The sequence below is a fragment of the Oryx dammah genome, unplaced genomic scaffold (assembly GCF_014754425.2).
Source record: "Oryx dammah isolate SB20612 unplaced genomic scaffold, SCBI_Odam_1.1 HiC_scaffold_13, whole genome shotgun sequence".
Classification (NCBI taxonomy): domain Eukaryota; kingdom Metazoa; phylum Chordata; class Mammalia; order Artiodactyla; family Bovidae; genus Oryx; species Oryx dammah.
The window spans coordinates 24,955,769-24,974,297 of NW_024070197.1; the positions used below are offsets into that span (position 1 = coordinate 24,955,769).

The window sequence follows — 18,529 nt, forward strand, 5'->3', positions numbered from 1 at the left end:
GTACAAGAAGTGGAAGGGGTTTGCAGTAAAAACCTCGATCCTTCCTCTTTGCTAGCCATCTGGGCTCCCACCCAACCTAGTTCTGCTGAGCTCACATGCTATGCCAATTTGAGAAAAATAAAGTAAACTAAATTTGAGCTGTGCCTTTAAAGTCTGAATTGCTGAATCCCCTGTTTTCTGCAGGCTTAGGTGACGACAAAGCATGGTTTACTGTTTCTTACATGGTAATAAAGAAATTATCAAGTTTCTCTCCCTTTAAAAGACTTAGTTAAATTAAGCTGAAGCTTCCTAGGAATACTGGATGAAGTCTGCTTTGATGGAAAACACTTGCTAAAAGAAGCAGAAGTGTTTTCCCTGATGTCAGTCAGTCAATCAGTTAGGGCCAGTTTGGGCAAATATCTTTAAATTCTCAGACATTTCTTTTTGAGAAAATATCTAGTGTTCAACATTCAGAAAATTGCTGCATTTAAAAGTGTGACCTGAACTAGCAGTACCAGAGTTCAGAAGCAAGGCTACCACACCTATGCTGTGATTTCTCAGAGGACTCCTAGATGCCCATGGAAATCCAAAGCTTAATTCTCTCTTTTTGCCCTGTAATATTCTTCTGCCTCTCAATTCTCAGAATTGTGTTTTTTGTCTTTAAATCTCTCTCACTCAGGGTACTCAAGAGACATAAGCAAAGGAAATTAGAGAATAAGACTGTCAAAATTCTGTACAGCTAGAGTCCATCTAGTAAAATAGAACATTACATTTCTGAAAGTAGTCCATTTCACTTATTTTTCTGGAAGGCACAAAACTTGTATAATAGACTCAATTTTGTGATTCTTTCCCAAAGGGGAAAGAAACCTGTGTGGATGCAGGTGGCTTGAGGAATGATCAGTATTCTATAGAACATAGTGCCTTCCCTAGGTAAGGAATAAAGGGAAATTTTAGGTTAAGTACATTAGTATTTTGAGATGTTATCAAAAGAACTGACATGAGGAACTTGATATAAATAGCAGTAATACACAACATGTTTTAATGACTAGAACAACAATTTTTGTTGCTATTAGAATATCAGTGATTACTATTAGAATATCAATAAATTACAAACTAAGTTGAAAAAAATCCCTTCCATCCAGTTTTCATGTATTTGCCCAAAACTGCCTACTTCTTGTGTTTTTGCCCATACCCTTCTTCCACCAATGAACATGTCTGGGGTCTCTCAAAAGACAAACTTCCACTTCTACACTCTGTGACCACACCAGATCCAAAGATGCCCAGGCATAACTCCCCAGGACTCTGCCAACAGACCCTATAGCAATGGTATTCAATGAGCATGATGAGCAGAAAGTGAACTGAGACAGTGGAACCAACCAGGTGTCAAGCAGTGAAAAGGTTATAGAGTAAGAACCTGTAGTTCCAGAGTTCTGGATCATTCTTACAGCACTGAGTCAAACTACTTCTCACAAGATCATATAAACAAATTGTGATTTAAATTCAAACCCTCACCACCTTTTGACAATTTATGGACAATGATTGATCTCTTAATCTTGAATCTACTTGCTTTAAATTGAAAGAGCCTCTAAAATAGGAACAATGTTCCCATAAAACATTCAATATGCAAGGAACACAATAAAGGCTAAACTAACCTCTATTTTAGCTGATGCATTTAAAGAACCAGATATATAGACAAAGGTCTGAGAAAACAGGCATATCATCTCTTACTTATTTTCAGACCCTAAAGTACCTTTTTTTTTTCTTTTTGGTTTTTAAACTTATTTTTCAAGTTTACCTCATTTGAAGAAAATATCCTTCCTTAGTGGACAAAGAGTCTGAAGGACCTAACAGAAAGCAAGGTAGTCTCTAAACCCCTACATCAATCTTTAATTTTATTTTTTGAACAGGCCATCAATTAGAGACTGGCTGTTAGATCAGTAGGTGACACTGCTTGGTTTTAATCATCTCTGCTTCTACTGTGAACTCAGATCATATCAAGAAACTAATTAAAAAGAATCACATCCTAATAAAGAAAACTAATCACTGATGCATAGCTCAACTGTCAGAAATTGCACAACTGATCTTATACATGAGCAATATTCAGAAGATCCTTCAGTAGAAAATGGTGATGGACAAGGCATAACAGGGAAGAAAGCCATGCAGGATGGCCTGATGAGTTCTCAGTCAGCTGATTCTCCTCTTGGCCTTCCTTCTCTGTGAATTAACAGCCTCTGCCCTCTTTGCAGGGCCTCTAAAGGTGAGCACCTGGGGGCTATCTTAGGCCTGCTGCAAATTTCTTTCTGTGCTGTTCTTATTTTGGAATTTCCATCCGCTCTTCATCCCTTTTGTGAAGACCTCCAAAGGATACTCACAAAGCTTGCCTCCAGACCTGATTCCTATCCCACAAATTAAGTACTGTATTTTCAAAATTATTTGGACATCTAGTGTCATCTCAAATTCAGCCTGTTCAGAGCCAAATTCATCATCATAAATTGATTTCCATTTGTTCATTTGTTCCTTCATCCACCCATTAATTAGTACGGTGCTATGCATGGGGTACAGATAAGGATAAGGCACTTCTTGATTTTAAGGAGCTCAGAGTCTCTCAGACTAGAGAATCACAGCCTACTAGCCAAAAAGGATCAACATGCCCTACCCAAATATCCTTATCTGGTATACGAGGCAACTGATGCCACAGGAGATGAAATGGCTTGCTTAAGGTCACATTTGCTATTGGCAAAGCTAGGAGTAAAACCCAGGACTTCTGTCTTGCCAGTTCCTATTAAAGTCATAATTCTCCCAGTCACTCTAGTTCAGATCTGAGAAGACATGTGATTCTTCACCATGTCTCACCCTCAATGGCCAGTCTACCAAAAAGCACTTTGGTGTCTTTCTTTTGAGCATCTCTCACATCTGCCATTTCCATTGCTTCCGACTGTCACCCGGCTGTTTCAGGTCAGCATCACCCTCAGACAGCACACCTTCCACTTGTCAGCAGATGTTCAGTTTCCTGACCTCCCTTGCATTAGTGAATTTCCCCTGCCTGACCTGCACTACCCATCCCACCTCTGTGCATCCTCCTCCAACTTGATCCACAAGCAGATGCTAAGATAATCTTTCTCAAACACCCTGAACACACCCTGTGCCTGATCCAAAACTGAACTGAGTCTCAGAAACCCTCAGTACCAGTTACCAAACTAGGATCCATAGAACACTGACTCCAGTATAGATTTTGTGGGAAAAGGGGTCTCTAGTCATGGGGAAATACTGTTTGCACTTTGCCCTTTGAGAGTCACAGTCTCTTGAACCAGTATTTCCCAAAATTATTTGACTGCAAAATTCCCTTTTTGCAGGGAACATACACTGCCACCTGTCAGATCCAGTGTTTACAGAAACACACTGTAGGAGACAGTCGGCCGTAGCATAACAGGTTGCCAGGGCAGCCCAGACATGCCAAGTCTCCTTCTCAATCTCAGTTCTTATATTCTCCATGACCACCGGCTCCAGACAAACTGATCGTTTCATTGCTATTTAATATGCTATGAACCTAACACTTCCTCTTTTGTTTTCATAACTTTACCAATTGGAAACATTCTTCTTCCTTTCTTAAATTTTACCCTTCCTCCAACATTCAGGTCAGATCTCATCTCTTCTATAAATCTTTTACCAGCTCCCTCATAGAATTCATTTACCTGTAATCATAAAACCAAAATCTCAACGGTGCAAAATACTCATAGCTCACATCTGAGTCAAGAAGCTAATGTTATAAAATTTTCCCATCAAATAACTTCAAAAGTAATTTACAAGGTAAGATTGCATTACACTCACAAGAACTATATTTCTATAAAACTGTCAGGGTCTCTAAGTAGGAAAAAAGGAAATTTAATATCAATAAATAATTCACTATAACAGATACTGAGTTCTGCTCTTTCTACCAGAAAAACACTAAGGAAGACATTAGGAAAAATTCATGACTTCATTTTTCAATTTGCAAAAATTATCAAGAATCAGCTAATAAATACTATCATGAGAAGAAAACCTGAATACTGTACAGAAAAGATAAAATCATTACAGATGCTATAAGCATCACTTATATACTAAGCAAATATTGTCCCCTTCCTGGAGATTTTTTTCATACAACATAAACAAAATTAGTCTCATTTATTTAAAAGATATCATATCTTTGTATCACTATCTTACAAAGTGGTTTCCTTCCTAATAGTAAAAATATGCCTTGTGCCCAATTCAGTTCCTATTTTAGAATTCAAAAATAACCATATTAAATGCCACATATTAACACATTTAACATCTGCAATGAGAAGCTTTTGGTTTTGTGCATGAAGAAAAGAAAATCTGAGGTTAAGCCTAGTCTTTTTACTTCTGAATTTAATATGTACAAGCCTTACCTGTGGGCCTCCCACCTCCTTTTGACTACCAATCTTTGCCATCCCAGAGTCACCCATTCCCAGAAGGCTATGAGAAAAGGACAGCAGTCATCAGCCTGGATTCTCTGTACCAGCTGGGAAAAGTCCTGTACTGCCCACACTCTGGGCCTTGCCAGCCATGTCTAAGATTGCCCTGATTGATTGCTCCTCCCTGCCTCTGTCCCACTCAGCAACTTACATGCTTGGGATTTGTAATGCCTTCTTGAGCTTCTCACATCTTTGGGTATGGCTTACTTTTACAAGTACATGTCCTGTCCTTCCAAGACTGTATTTTCACCTTGACTTAACCTCTTTCTGGTCTAACTCATTATATGTGAAGATCCCTTGGCTCAGTTGAACCCTAGATGGTCTTCTGACATGAGAGAAGATTCAGCCTCAATCCACATCTCCAACCTTATTTTCCTACATGAACCCTTTACTTCAAGCAAAATTGAACCATTAATGGAGCTCTAAAGGAACCACGCCTTGAATGAAACCCCAATTTTGTTTCCCAAAAGTTCCATTCTGCGAGATCCAACTCAAGGCTCTGCTCTCAAAAAGCCTACTCTAACTTTGTAGCCTATGATAATCACTTCAGCCTCTGAATTAGTGTCCTGACGATCTTTACCAGTGATTCACATAGCCAATTCTACTAAATATTAGTTCTAAAGGATATCTCCAAGGGGGAGGTTCCCTTTTAGAGATTTATAATGCTTATTAGCATATGAAAGACTTTTAGCAAAATAAACCTTTCAAACAATATGGAACCCAGTGTTTCTCAAACTTAGCCATGGAATACCTTTTCTATGTTATATCTTGTAATCATAATTTCGAGGTACAGATAAAAGGAAGACTGCTGTATATAAGTCAGTGGCATTTCTCACAAATGACTTTTTATTCTAATGTGTCCTTGTGCCCAACAGGTCTGAATGGTAACAATCCAGCCACTCTAACTAGTTGTGGGCTTTCTTAACTCCTATTATTGTCTTTATCCTCATATCACTCTATGCTTGCTAAGTTTAAAATAACATACAGTGCCTAGCACATATAGAAGATGCTGGTTATTCATTTTGAGGCAGCAGGGCAGAGTGGTCAGGAGTTTGTTCTGTGATATAGGCACATAAAAGTATAAAACATATTAACAGACATAAAGGGAGGAATTTACAATAATATAATAATAGTAGTGGACTTCAACATCTCACTTACATCAATGGACCGATCATCCAGACAGAAAATCAATAAAGAAACCATGACCTTAAATGACATATCAGACTAGCTGTACTTCATAGATATCTACAGGACATTCCATTCAAAAGCAGCACAATCTACAGTCTTTTCAAGTACACATGCAACATTCTCCAGAACAGATCACATGCTAAGTCACAAAACAAGTCTAAACAAATTTAAGAAATGGAAATTATATCAAGCATCATGTCCAACTGCATCAGTATGAAAGTAGAAATCAATTACAGGAAGAAAAATGGATAAAACACAAACACATGGAGACTAAACAACATGCTACTAAAAATCAATGGGTCATTGAAGAAATCAAAAAAGAAAGCATCAAAATACATCAAAATAAATGACAATTAAAACACAGCTTTCCAAAATCTATGGGATACAGCAAAAGCAATGACACCAAGATAAATAAAATTGATAAGCCTTTAGCCAGGTCATTAAGAGAAAAAGAGGGAGAATGCAAATAAAACAAGAAATGAAAGAGGAGAAATTACAAGTGATATCACAGAAATACAAACAATTGTAAGAGAATACTATGAATGGTCATATGCTAACATATTAGACAACCTAGAAGAAATGGGTAAATTCCCAGAAATATACCATCTTTCAAGATTGAATCGGGAAAAGAATAGATAATCTGAAAGATTGATTACTAGTATCAAAATTGAATTAGTAATCAAAAAATTTTTAAGAGAAAAAAAGTCCCAGACTGCATGGCTTCACAGGGAATTCTATTAAACGTATAGAGAAGGGTCTATCAAACATACTTATCCATCTCAAACTAATCCAAAAAATTAAACAGGAGGGAACACTCCCAACCTCATCTTATGAGTCCATTACCCTGATACAAAAGCCAGAGAAAGATACTGCCAAAAAAAAAAAAAAAAACAGGAGACCATTGCAGGCCAATATCTATGAAGGACACACATACAAAAACCATCAACAAAATATTAGCAAGCCAAATTTAACAATATATAAAAAGTACCATACATCAAGATCAAGTGGGATTGTTCCAGGGATGAAGGGATGATTCAATATACACAAATAAATCACTGTGATATGCCACACTAACAAAACAAAGGTTAAAACCCCACAGGATCGCTTCTCAAATGGTTCAGAAAAAGCATTCAACAAAATTCAATTGCCATTCATGATAAAAACTCTGAACAAATTTGGTATAGAGGGAACATATCTCAACACATTAAAGCCCATTTACAATAAATACACAGTTAATATAATACTCAGTGGTAAAAAGCTAAAAGCTGTTTCTCTAAAATCAGAAATAAGACAAGTATGCCCATGCTTGACAATTCTATTTAACACAGTATTAGAAGTTCCAGCCTCAGAAATCAGATAAGAGAAAGAAACAAAAGGAATCTAAACTGGAAGAGAAGAAATGAAACTGTCAGTATTTGCAAATGACATGAATACTATATAAAAAGAATCCTAAAATCTCTCCCATAAAACTACTAGAACTAATAAATGAATTTGGTAACATTATAGAATATAAGATTAATATATAGAAATCTGTAGCTTTTCTATACACTAATAATGAACACTTTAAAAAGAAATCAAGAAAACAACTCCATTTATAATTGCATTAAAAAGATTAAAATACCTAGGAATAAACTTAATGAAGGAATTGAAAGACCTATCCTCTGAAAACTAAAGACAAAGATGAAGAAATAGAAAATGATACAAATAAGTAAAAACATATCCTGTATTCATGGATTGGAAGAATTAATATTGTTAAAAAGCCCATATTATCCAAAACAATCTACAGACTTAATATAATCCCTGTTAAAATACCCATGACACTTCTCAAAGAACTAAAACAAGTAAACCTAAAACTTATTTGGGACCACAAAAGACCCCAAATAAAGGAACAAAGCTCAAAGTCACTCCCTGACTTCAGACCATAGTAAAAAGCTAATCAAAAGAGTGTGGTACCAGCACATAGATCAATAAAATGGAATAGAAAACAGACATACAGATCAATGGAACAGAATAGAGGACCCAGATATAAACCCACACACATATGGTCAATTAACCTATGACAATCTAATTCCATCAACAGACAAACAGATAAAGAAGATGTGGTGTGGTGTGGCGTGTAAAACAGTTCAGTTCAGTCCCACAGTCATGTCTGACTCTTTGCTGCAGCACGCCAGGCTTCCCTATCCATCACCAACAACGGAGTTTACTCAAACTCATGTCCACTGAGTCGGTGATGCCATCCAACCATCTCATCCTCTGTCATCCCCCTTTCCTCTTGCCTTCAATCTTTCCCAGTATCAGGGTCTTTTCCAATGAGTCAGTTATTTGCATCAGGTGACCAAAGTATTGGAGCTTCAGCTTCAGCATCAATCCTTCCAATGAATATTCAGGACTGATTTCCTTTAGGATGGACTGGCTTGATCTCCTTGCAGTCCAAGGGACTCTCAAGAGTCTTCTCCAACACCATAGTTCAAAAGCATCAATTTTTCAGCACTTAGTTTTCTTTATGGTTCAGCTCTCACACCCATACATGACTACTAGAAAAACCATAGCTTTGACTAGACAGATCTTTGTCAGCCAAGTAATGTCTCTGCTTTTTAATATGCTGTCCAGGTTGGTCATAGCTTTTCTTCCAAGGAGCAAGTGTCTTTTAATTTCATGGCTGCAGTCACCATCTGCAGTGATTTTGGAGCCCAAGAAAATAAAGTCTGTCATGGTTTTCATTGTTTCCCCATATATTTGCCATGAGGTGATGGGACCGGATGCCATGATCTTAGTTTAATAATGTTGAGTTTTAAGCCAACTTTTTCACTCTCCTCTTTCACTTTCAACAAGAGGCTCTTTAGCTCCTCTTTGTTTTCTGCCATAAGAGTGGTGTCACCTGCATATCCGAGGTTATTGATATTTCTCCTGGCCATCTTGATTCCAGCTTGTGTTTCATCCAGTCTGGCATTTCGCATGATGTACTCTGCATATAAGTTAAACAAGCAGGGTGACAATGTATAGACTTGACGTATTCCTTTCCCAATTTGGAACCAGACTGTTACTCCATATCCGATTCTAACTGTTGCTTCTTGACCTACATACAGATTTCTCAGGAGACAGGTAAGGTGGTCTGGTATTCCCATCTCTTTAAGAATTTTCCACAGCTAAATGTGATCCACACAGTCAAAGGCTTTGGCACAGTCAATGAAGCAGAATTAGATGTTTTTCTGGAACTCTCTTGCTTTTTCTGTGATCCAACAGTTGTTGGCAATTTTATCTCTGGTTCCTCTGCCTTTTCTAAATCCAGCTTGAACATCTGGAATTTCACAGTTCACATACTGTTGAAGCCTAGCTTGGAGAATTTTCAGCATTACTTTGGTAGCGTGTAGATGTGTGCAATTGTGTAGTAGTTTGAACATTCTTTGGCACTGTCTTTCTCTGGAATTGGAATGAAAACTGACCTTTTCCAGTCCTGTGGCCACTGCTGAGTTTTCCAAATTTGCTGGCATATTGAGTGCAGCACTTTCCCCAGAATCATCTTTTAGGATATGAAATAGCTCAACTGGAATTCCATCACCTCCACTAGCTTTGCCCGTAGTAATGCTTCCTAAGGCCCACGTGACTTCAGGCTCCAGGATGACTGGCTCTAGATGAGTGATCACACCATCATGGTTATCTGTGTCATGAAGATCTTTTTCATATAGTTCTTCTGTATTCTTGCCAGCTCTTAATATCTTCTGCTTCTGTTAGGTCCATACCATTTCTGTCCTTTATTGTGCCCATCTTTGCACGAAATTCTCCCTTGGTATCTCTAATTTTCTTGAAGAGATCTCTAGTGTTTCCCATTCTACTGTTTTCCTCAGCCATAAAAAAAGAACGAAATTCTGCCATTTACAACAAGTGGGTAGACCAAGAAAGTATTATGAGTAGTGAAATAAGTCAGATGGGGATGACAAATACTATGTTATCACTTACATGTGGAACCTGAAAAATAAAACAAATATATGCAGCAACATAGAAACAGACTCACAGGTATAGAAAACAAATTAGTGGATACCAGTAGGAAGAGGGAATGGGGAGGGGCAAGATAGGGGTATGGAATTAAGAGATATAAACTACTGTGTATAAAAAAGATAAGGAACAAGGATATATTGCACAGCACAGGGAATTATAGTCATTATTTTGTAATAACTTTAAATGGAGTACCATCTATAAGAATATCAATTCACCTCATTGCATACCTTTAAAAAAAGAGAGAATTTAGTCTGTGGAATTAGACAGATTCTGTTCCAACTCTAGCTCAGGTCTCAGTAGTTAGACAGTGAGGTCAAGGACTATGTCTGTTTTGTTCATCAGTGCCCAGTACGCAGTGCCTGGTACAGAACATGCAGTCAATAAGTATTTATTGAGTGAATTAAGGACAAAACAGTTTTCCACTCAAATGATTTTGCCCACCAGAGGACATCTGACATCTGGAAGGAGATTTGATTCTTGCAGCTAGCATCCAATGGGTAAAAGTCAGAGCTGCTATTAAAATATCCTACAGTATACAGGACAAAGAATTATCCAGCCTCAAATGTCAATAGTGAAGATGTTGAGAAACCCTGCTCTAGAGTGAAGCCAATCAGGGATAAATCTCTAACGACTAACACTAATTGCTTGACCTTGAGTAAGTTATCAAATTTCTCTAACTCTTACTTTCCTCATCTATAGAATGGGAGACAAATTATAACTGATAATAATAATACATATATAAATGAGATAAAGTAGGTATCATGTATGAAGTGCTTATCAGCAACTGGTGCGTAGAGTGTGACCTCTATAAATGTCACCTCTGAGTGTTCTAACCGCTAACCTTCATTCACTGGCACATAATGACAATGAGGTTCCTCAGATGGAATCTTTAAGCTCTTGGATCACACCGTTATCAGTCTCAGAGTGGGTACTCACATCACATTAAGCCCTCTTCCCCACTACGTTTATTGCAAGGTTTATTGTATTTATGTGCTTACCAGAGGATCAATAGTGAAAATGGTATTCAAGAAGAGCATGCTGTCTGCCTGAACCAGCTTTCTCTGATTCTCAAATGTTCGGGAGAGAATGGAAAGACGTTGTCGGAGAGAAGGATCAATAATGCACTCCTCAAGAAACTCGTCAGTCTCACTCTTTTCCTTTTTGCTAAGATCATCACAGACCCTAAAAAAAAAGAAGGAGAAGAAGAAACATGAGGTTTATTCTGGTACTTCCATGAAGTAAATGGCTCCCCTCCAGCCCATCCTCTTGTGAAGTCTCACCCATGATCTTGGGGTGGTCCTTCCTTGCCTGAGACTCTAATCTACCAGTTGAGAGACCTTATACCTTATCCTCTCAAGAACTTCAGTTTGTTTCCTTCAAGAAGTCCCCCAGGCTTCCTATCCTACTCAATGCTCATTTGCTTACTCCTGAGCCCTTACAGATATTTGCACAAATATTTTCCTTTAGGTAATTGTGTTTTCCAGGATGCTTTTTCAATATTTAACATCTACCCTGCCTCTGATACTTCAAGGGCAATTTTTTGTTTCTTCTAAACTTGCTTAGCTTGAAATCTTTCCTAGCCGTTATTACCTACAGAACAGAATCTGGAGCCAGCAGACTAGGTTTTGATACTAATTCCACTCTCTATTTACTCACTCTATGACTTCAGGAGTTACTTAAACCCTCTAAGCCTCAGTGCCTTCATCAACAAAATGGAAAGAATAGGAGATCCTCCATCATAAAGATGTGTTGAGAATTAAATATGATCAAGGACATGGGGTAATTCTTGGAACAAAGCAGTTGCTCAAGAAATGCCAGTTTTCTCCCTATATGAATTGCACGCAGTTGCCAGACTGTCAAGTTATAAAACACTCAGACTACAAGTGGAGACACGTCCTTTCTCTCTCTCTCTCTCTCTAGATCTTCACATCCCTTGTGATAAGTCAGAAAAGCAGCCTTCACGACCGTCTACTCATTACTGAAGGTATGCTCACATAACTCCTTGTGTCTGTGACTTCATCTGAAGACTGAATTTCAGGATACATGACCATTTTCCCAGCATTTTTCTGGTATTACCACTGGTGAGAGACATTATTTAGTAATGTGAATACTGAGTGAGAAGCTAGGGTCACTTAAATCCAGTCCCAGCCCCAATTATTTTGTAACTGACCTCATGCAAACCATATGCTCAGTAATGTCAAATAACTCTTTTTAAAATAAATTCAGTGTCCAGGGTCCTTCAGTCATACAGCATAAAGAAGTCGAAGAAGTGGGTTCAGTGTGTTCTGGTCCCAAAAAAGAAAGCATTGTGTGCTCCCTTTTTCTTGCTTGATGGGACACAAGGTAACCAAAGCAGCCATCATTCTATACTGCTGGGCAGTTCAAGGCAAATTAAAGGCAGCTCAGTCCACAGGAAGAAAGGAAATCATGTATTCCTCCAGGTGCAATTTATTAATACATATCTATGGAAAATTCTGAGAGAGATGGGAACACCAGACCACCTGACCTGCCTCTTGAGAAATCTGTATGCAAGTCTGGAAGCAACAGTTAGAACTGGACATGGAACAACAGACTGGTTCCAAATAGGAAAAGGAGTACATCAAGGGTGTATATTGTCACCCTGCTTATTTAACTTATATGCAGAGTACATCATGAGAAATGGTGGACTGGAAGAAACACAAGCTGGAATCAAGATTGCCGGGAGAAATATCAATAACCTCAGATATGCAGATGACACCACCCTTATGGCAGAAAGTGAAGAGGAACTAAAAAGCCTCTTGATGAAAGTGAAAGTGGAGAGTGAAAAAGTTGGCTTAAAGCTCAACATTCAGAAAACAAAGATCATGGCATCCGGTCCCATCACTTCGTGGGAAATAGATGGGGAAACAGTGGAAACAGTGTCAGACTTTATTTTTGTGGGCTCCAAAATCACTGCAGATGGTGACTGCAGCCATGAAATTAAAAGACGCTTACTCCTTGGAAGGAAAGCTATGACCAACCTAGATAGTATATTCAAAAGCAGAGACATTACTTTGCCAACTAAGGTCCATCTAGTCAAGGCTATGGTTTTTCCAGTAGTCATGTATGGATGTGAGAGTTGGACTGTGAAGAAGGCTGAGCACCAAAGAATTGATGCTTTTGAACTGTGGTGTTGGAGAAGACTCTTGAGAGTCCCTTGGACAGTGAGGAGATCCAACCAGTCCATTCTGAAGGAGATCAGCCCTGGGATTTCTTTGGAAGGAATGATGCTAAAGCTGAAACTCCAGTACTTTGGCCACCTCATGCGAAGAGTTGACTCATTGGAAAAGACTCTGATGCTGGGAGGGATTGGGGGCAGGAGAAGGGGACGACAGAGGATGAGATAGCTGGATGGCATCACTGACTCGATGGACATGAGTCTGAGTGAACTCCGGGAGTTGGTGATGGACAGGGAGGCCTGGTGTGCTGCGATTCATGGGGTTGCAAAGAGTCGGACATGACTGAGCAACTGAACTGAGCTGATTCCTTAGGAACAAATCTTAAAGAAACAATCATGAATGTAAATAAAGAGCAACAAAGAGGTTCACCAAAGTGCTTGTAATAACACAAAAAAATGTGAGTAAATTTGATGTACCAGATTAAAGTATTGGTTAAACAAATAATGGGACTCAGACATTACATTTATATATGAGGGTTAACGGGAGTGGGGTGTGGACCAAAGATGATAATGCTTTATGAGTTGAGGAGGATGATGGACTCAACCCTTACACCAGGAAACAAAGGAGGATGCTTTCCTCCCACACTGCTGGGACTCTTGAGTCAGTGACAGCTGTATAATGAGAAGTGGGGGTATGGGGTGAGGACACCAGATGTCATCCTCTCTGCCATCTATGCAGAATTACAGCCATGACTGAATGTAAGAAGGGAATGTGGCATACCACTGTGAGCTGGCTTGACTCCAGCAAGGACTTCTATATCGCTCAGTCTATTGTTATGCCATCTTGTCTGGCTGATACTCATTGGCTCCTGCACTCAGAGGAGTTCCGTTTTTCAGATGAAGATGCCCCTCATCACAGAATGTAACAATACACTAGCCTTCTCTTTCAGTAAAATCATGGATTTAACCCATTTTGCAAACGGTCTGGAAGCCCAAACATCCACCACCTTCAGGCATCAACTACGGTTCAGTCAGTGGACTATACTCAGTGGGGAGTACAGTGTGTCTCAAGTACAGAAGTGTTGAACCAGTACTGCCCTCTCATCTTGGGTTCCTAGAGACCTGCACTCTGATCCTTTGCAGCATCCCAAGAGGTGGTAATTGAATGCCGAGATTAAAAATTAAGAACCTCATCCATCATGGCTGGCAGAAATATTCCCCTCCACACCTGGCATGGAAAGGATGGAGCCATCCAACTTCAAATGGACTGTGTGATTCCGGACAGAGAGTATTAATAACTCTGTGATGCCTGTCATAAATGAAGTACTAGAGGTCCTCTTCCTGTTTACCAAGTACCACTCAAGTCTTTAGGTTCTTATATGACTAGGAAAGGGAGTGTTGTGCTAGGTCGTTTCAGTCGTGTCTGACTGTGTGACCCCATGGACTGTAGCCCTCCAGGCTCCTCTGTCCATGGGATGTTCCAGGCAAGAATACTGGAGTGGGTTGTCATTTCCTTCTCCCGGGGATCTTCCCGACCCAGGATCGAACCGGAGTCTCTTATGTCTAATCTGTATTGGCAGGTGGGTTCTTTACCACTAGCGCCACCTAGAAGAGCTTCCCAAACACAACGGAGATTAAATTTATTACTACCCGGGTGGTAGGCTGAAAGCCAAAATACAACTGATTTATTTACAGAAATGTGTCATCTCCAACACTGTAATGCTTTGGAACACATCCATGCTAATCACTTTCAGGGCGGGGGGCTCCACTGAGGATTCTGTGTTCTTGTACACAGTGAATCCAGAACCAGACCAGCCGTTATTGAGAGAATGGCCATGACCTTGATGGAGAAATGAGGAGCAGAAATCCTCAAAAGCCCATGCTGTGTCTCTGGAAATAATAAACTGTGATAAGAATGAGGATGGAAGTATCTTGTAGGATATTTTATAATCCCTCAGGCCAAGATAGAGGAAGTAAGGAAGAATGAATTCAGTCTCAATTTTTGAAGGGATTAATTTTCTGTAACTCCTAGAAAAATGTCAGAAAAGAGAGAGAACCAAAAGATCATTTTCAAAGGTTCTATATCTGATTCCTAAGGTTCAAAAAAATGGAAAAAAAAATAAGTTCAGAACTTCTTCCTAAGGGAAATGATACTATTGTCAGAGTCTGGAGCCTGAGATTAGCCTGAGGTCCCCAAATCTGAATGTGTGTCCTAAGATTCACACCAACATGTTTTGGAAGGCAGAGAGGAAGACTTCCTTTGTAGAATGAAAGTGATAAATTGCCAGAAAGGTAGAGGGCTCAGATGTGCCTTTGCTCAGGCACAGCATCAAGATGCGGAGAACAAGAAACTATGATGGCTGGAATAGGACCTTGAGGATGTCCATAATACTAAAGGGATTAGAATTCTCAAAGTGATCACACAGCAAGTTTCAGCCCCTTGGATGAATGCCTTGGGATGAGTTTTAAGCCATGTTATAACTGGAAAGCAGTGAGAAGACTCTTGAATTCACCTAAAATCTACACTGAAGTTTTAAAATCTTAAGTTACTGGGATGCTGCAAAGGGAAACGTGAATCTCCTAAAGTATGCCTAAGGCCCGTTTAGACCACCTGTGTTGCAAGTTCAGGACAGAAGTCAAGCTTTCTCTCTACACCTTAACTACAGAAGTTACTGAAGGAAAAGGAGAAAAAAGAGCTCGCTCACCGCTAGGAGTAGCAGAGTCAAACATAAAAAGATTATTCCAGGGACTCTTGCACTGTTCTTCCTGGGGAGCTCAAGAGAGAATTTATGCCAGAAGCTAAAGATCTCACTCCTGTTTCTTAGGGACAAGCAAACCTTGGCCCATAAGCAAGCTATCCAAGAACATTCTGCTTGATCTGCTGCTGATGTGAGCCTAAAAGAAAAGCTAAGGGTTTGTTACACGGAGGAGGAGAGGATCTACACTCACAGCAAAAGCACAGCCACCCATGAAAGGGGCACCTATCCAAAGATATGAACCAGATGTTCAGTAAAGAATAGCCTCTTTCTTTGCTTTTTGAGATGATGGGCATTTTGTTGCTCGTTAGTCTAGGACAAGAATCCATGGCTAATAATATGAAACTTGGTGGTATGCTTGGGAATGTATCAAGGAACAAGAGAGGCATGGGAGAGAAGAGATACCTGGTCAAATAAGAGATAAGGCATTTTACCCTTTAATTGAAGGGTAGGAAGAAGGGATGGGGCAGAAAATTCAATACATTCTTCACTTAGATCAACCAATCCAGTTTGTAGCAATAAGTTATGTTGCTCTGTGTCACCCACACACAGCAAAGCATTCTTATTTAGCCATCTGAAGCCACTTTTCAAGTTCATTGTTTAAGGGAGGGATATGTCTGTGGGGTCGCACAGAGTTGGACACGACTGAAGTGACTTAGCATAGCATGATCCAAGATGATAAATTTGGGCTTCCGATTGTGATGGTTAAAATGCTCTATTATATTGTTTCCTTGCTACAAAAAAAAAGCAAACAAACAAAACAAAACAAAAACAGCCAGGAGGATCTAACAGAAAGAGCAAGAGAGACAATACAAAAGAAAAGGAATAATGAGACAGATAGGGCCATGAGTGTCTGGGGGGACAAGAAGTGTGGGGGAGGGGAGAAATGTCCATTCACATGTGGTTAAAATTATAATCTCTTAGAATTTCTGACAGCAATTGGTTTGAATTTTTCCCGAGTTTCACTGTTGAATAACTTCCTTACATATCTTTTAGACATAGGCATGGCATCAGTCATGTCCTATACATTTGGTCAAACACAAAGACATAGCTGAAATTAAAGCTGGCTTTCCCTCTGATGATTTTCCCTGCTGGCCCAGTCAGTAAAGAATCTGCCTGCAATGCAGGAGACCCAGGTTTGATCCCTGAGTTGGGAAGATCCCCTGGAGAAGGGAATGGCAACCCACTCCAGTATTCTGGCCTAGAGAATCTCATGGACAGAGAAACCTGGTGGGCTACAGTCCATGGGGTCGCAAAGAGTCAGACACGACTGAGCCACCAACTGACACTTTTTCTCTGATAGCGCATACTCTTTTCTCCCCAAAAGATTATGCCCACAGCACAAGGAGAGTACTGAAACACTACTTTACTGCTGTTTCTGCATTTGTACCTGCTCTATTTTTATCTTTGAACATACCTAGACCATTCTGATTGTTGGTACATACATGTCAGCTGAAGAGTCAGGACCGATGAAGCAATGGACGAGAGGTCTCCTCTTGCCTTTTTAAACTACTGGTGTTTCTATGCTGTGAGGCAACATGAAGTTTTTAGGCAGGAAAGGCTTTTCTTTTCTCACTTTTTAAAGGTGGCGCAGTGGCAATGCGGCGATTAAAGCTCATTGTCTGGATGACAAAGCCTCTGGTCCGCGGTGTCCTATCACTGTCACCTCTCCTTCTGATTCAATTAGGGACAGCTCGCTGGGGGATTTCTGCCTGGTCTCCACAGACCTAAGACTTTTTATTTTTATCACATACTAACTTGGTGTTAAACAGAGCTTTGAAGCTTCTTGGGGCTAATCTTTAGTGAAAATGGAGAGGCAAATAAAAAAGATTGAAATAAATTCCAATGAAAGCGGCAAAAGTGCTAATTCAGGGAGGATGGAAGAAGCTAAAATTGCAAATGGAGTTTAAAAGAGTCAATGATAGATTCAGTAAAAAGGAGAAATATTAAAAAGTTAACAGTGATGAGATTAATTAAAAGTTTGGCTTTCCATTTTATTAATTTTCTCCACTGCCTGAAGTATCATTTTAAAAAGCAGCAGATTAAAATACCAACAAGAAACCTCTATTAAATTATACAGTTAGTGAGGATTGAACAATGCTACTAAAACTGAAATTATTAAAGCCATTATATCTAAGCCTTCATTTCCCCCATTCTTTGTCTTTTCTGAAAGTTTCTTTTCACTGGGAAAAAAGTAGTTCACGATGATCCCAATTCAAAAGTGATTACTTTTATAAACCCTATAAAAACTGATTGATCTGGTTAGGGTTATGAAAAGAAATAAAGACATGTAGATTTGTTTTGAGAGAATAGTGAAGAATGATGTATTTGGTCGTTAAAATTCAGGAAACCAGCTACTGATAAATTATTAACATAAGCAGGATAAGATTAACTGAGGACAGACAATGTTGTGTTCCACCTAGTTCAGTCTAGGTTCTTTAAATGAAACAAGGGGCATTGTATACTGGACCCAAATGATAATATATCTGACATTGTTTGAGTTGGTTAGAAACTTACCACAAAAGCCACAGAATTTTCATAACTAAGTTTCATGTTCCTTCAAATTATATGGATAGCGATTTTTCTTACAAACCTGTACTTTTCTTGGTCTTCCTCTGCCTGGGTAGCAAATATCTTCCACTGGAAATGGGCAATGATGCTACTGTGGTTGTGAATAGTTACAGTTCGCTGACTGGCCAGAGATATGTAAGTTTTCTCAAGGATCAAGGAATTCTTGTCCAACCTTATGTTCATGTCTACGGCAGCTCCATACAGAGATATAAACACCTTTTCACCTAGAATATTAACAAAGTATAAATGCACTTTTAGATTTATTCTAGAACTATGCTACTAAGCTATTTTCCCCCCATGGTGAAGTCAGGGAATATTGCACAAGCATTAGACACTTCATTCTCTCCTCTTCCCCGTCAGTCAGAGACAAGATGTGATCAGAAATCGGAAATGTTATGTTTGGTACAATTATAGAGAAATAAACTATC

General features: G+C 39.2%; 1 protein-coding gene across 1 annotated transcript in view; it reads right to left on the reverse strand.

Moving 5' to 3' along the window:
- HYDIN (HYDIN axonemal central pair apparatus protein) overlaps positions 1-18,529 on the reverse strand; it is a 344,459-nt gene that overhangs the window by 243,183 nt on the left and 82,747 nt on the right. The window contains 2 exon segments of the mRNA XM_040253754.1: positions 10,637-10,820; positions 18,124-18,325. Of these exon segments, the coding sequence (XP_040109688.1) occupies positions 10,637-10,820; positions 18,124-18,325 (386 nt within the window).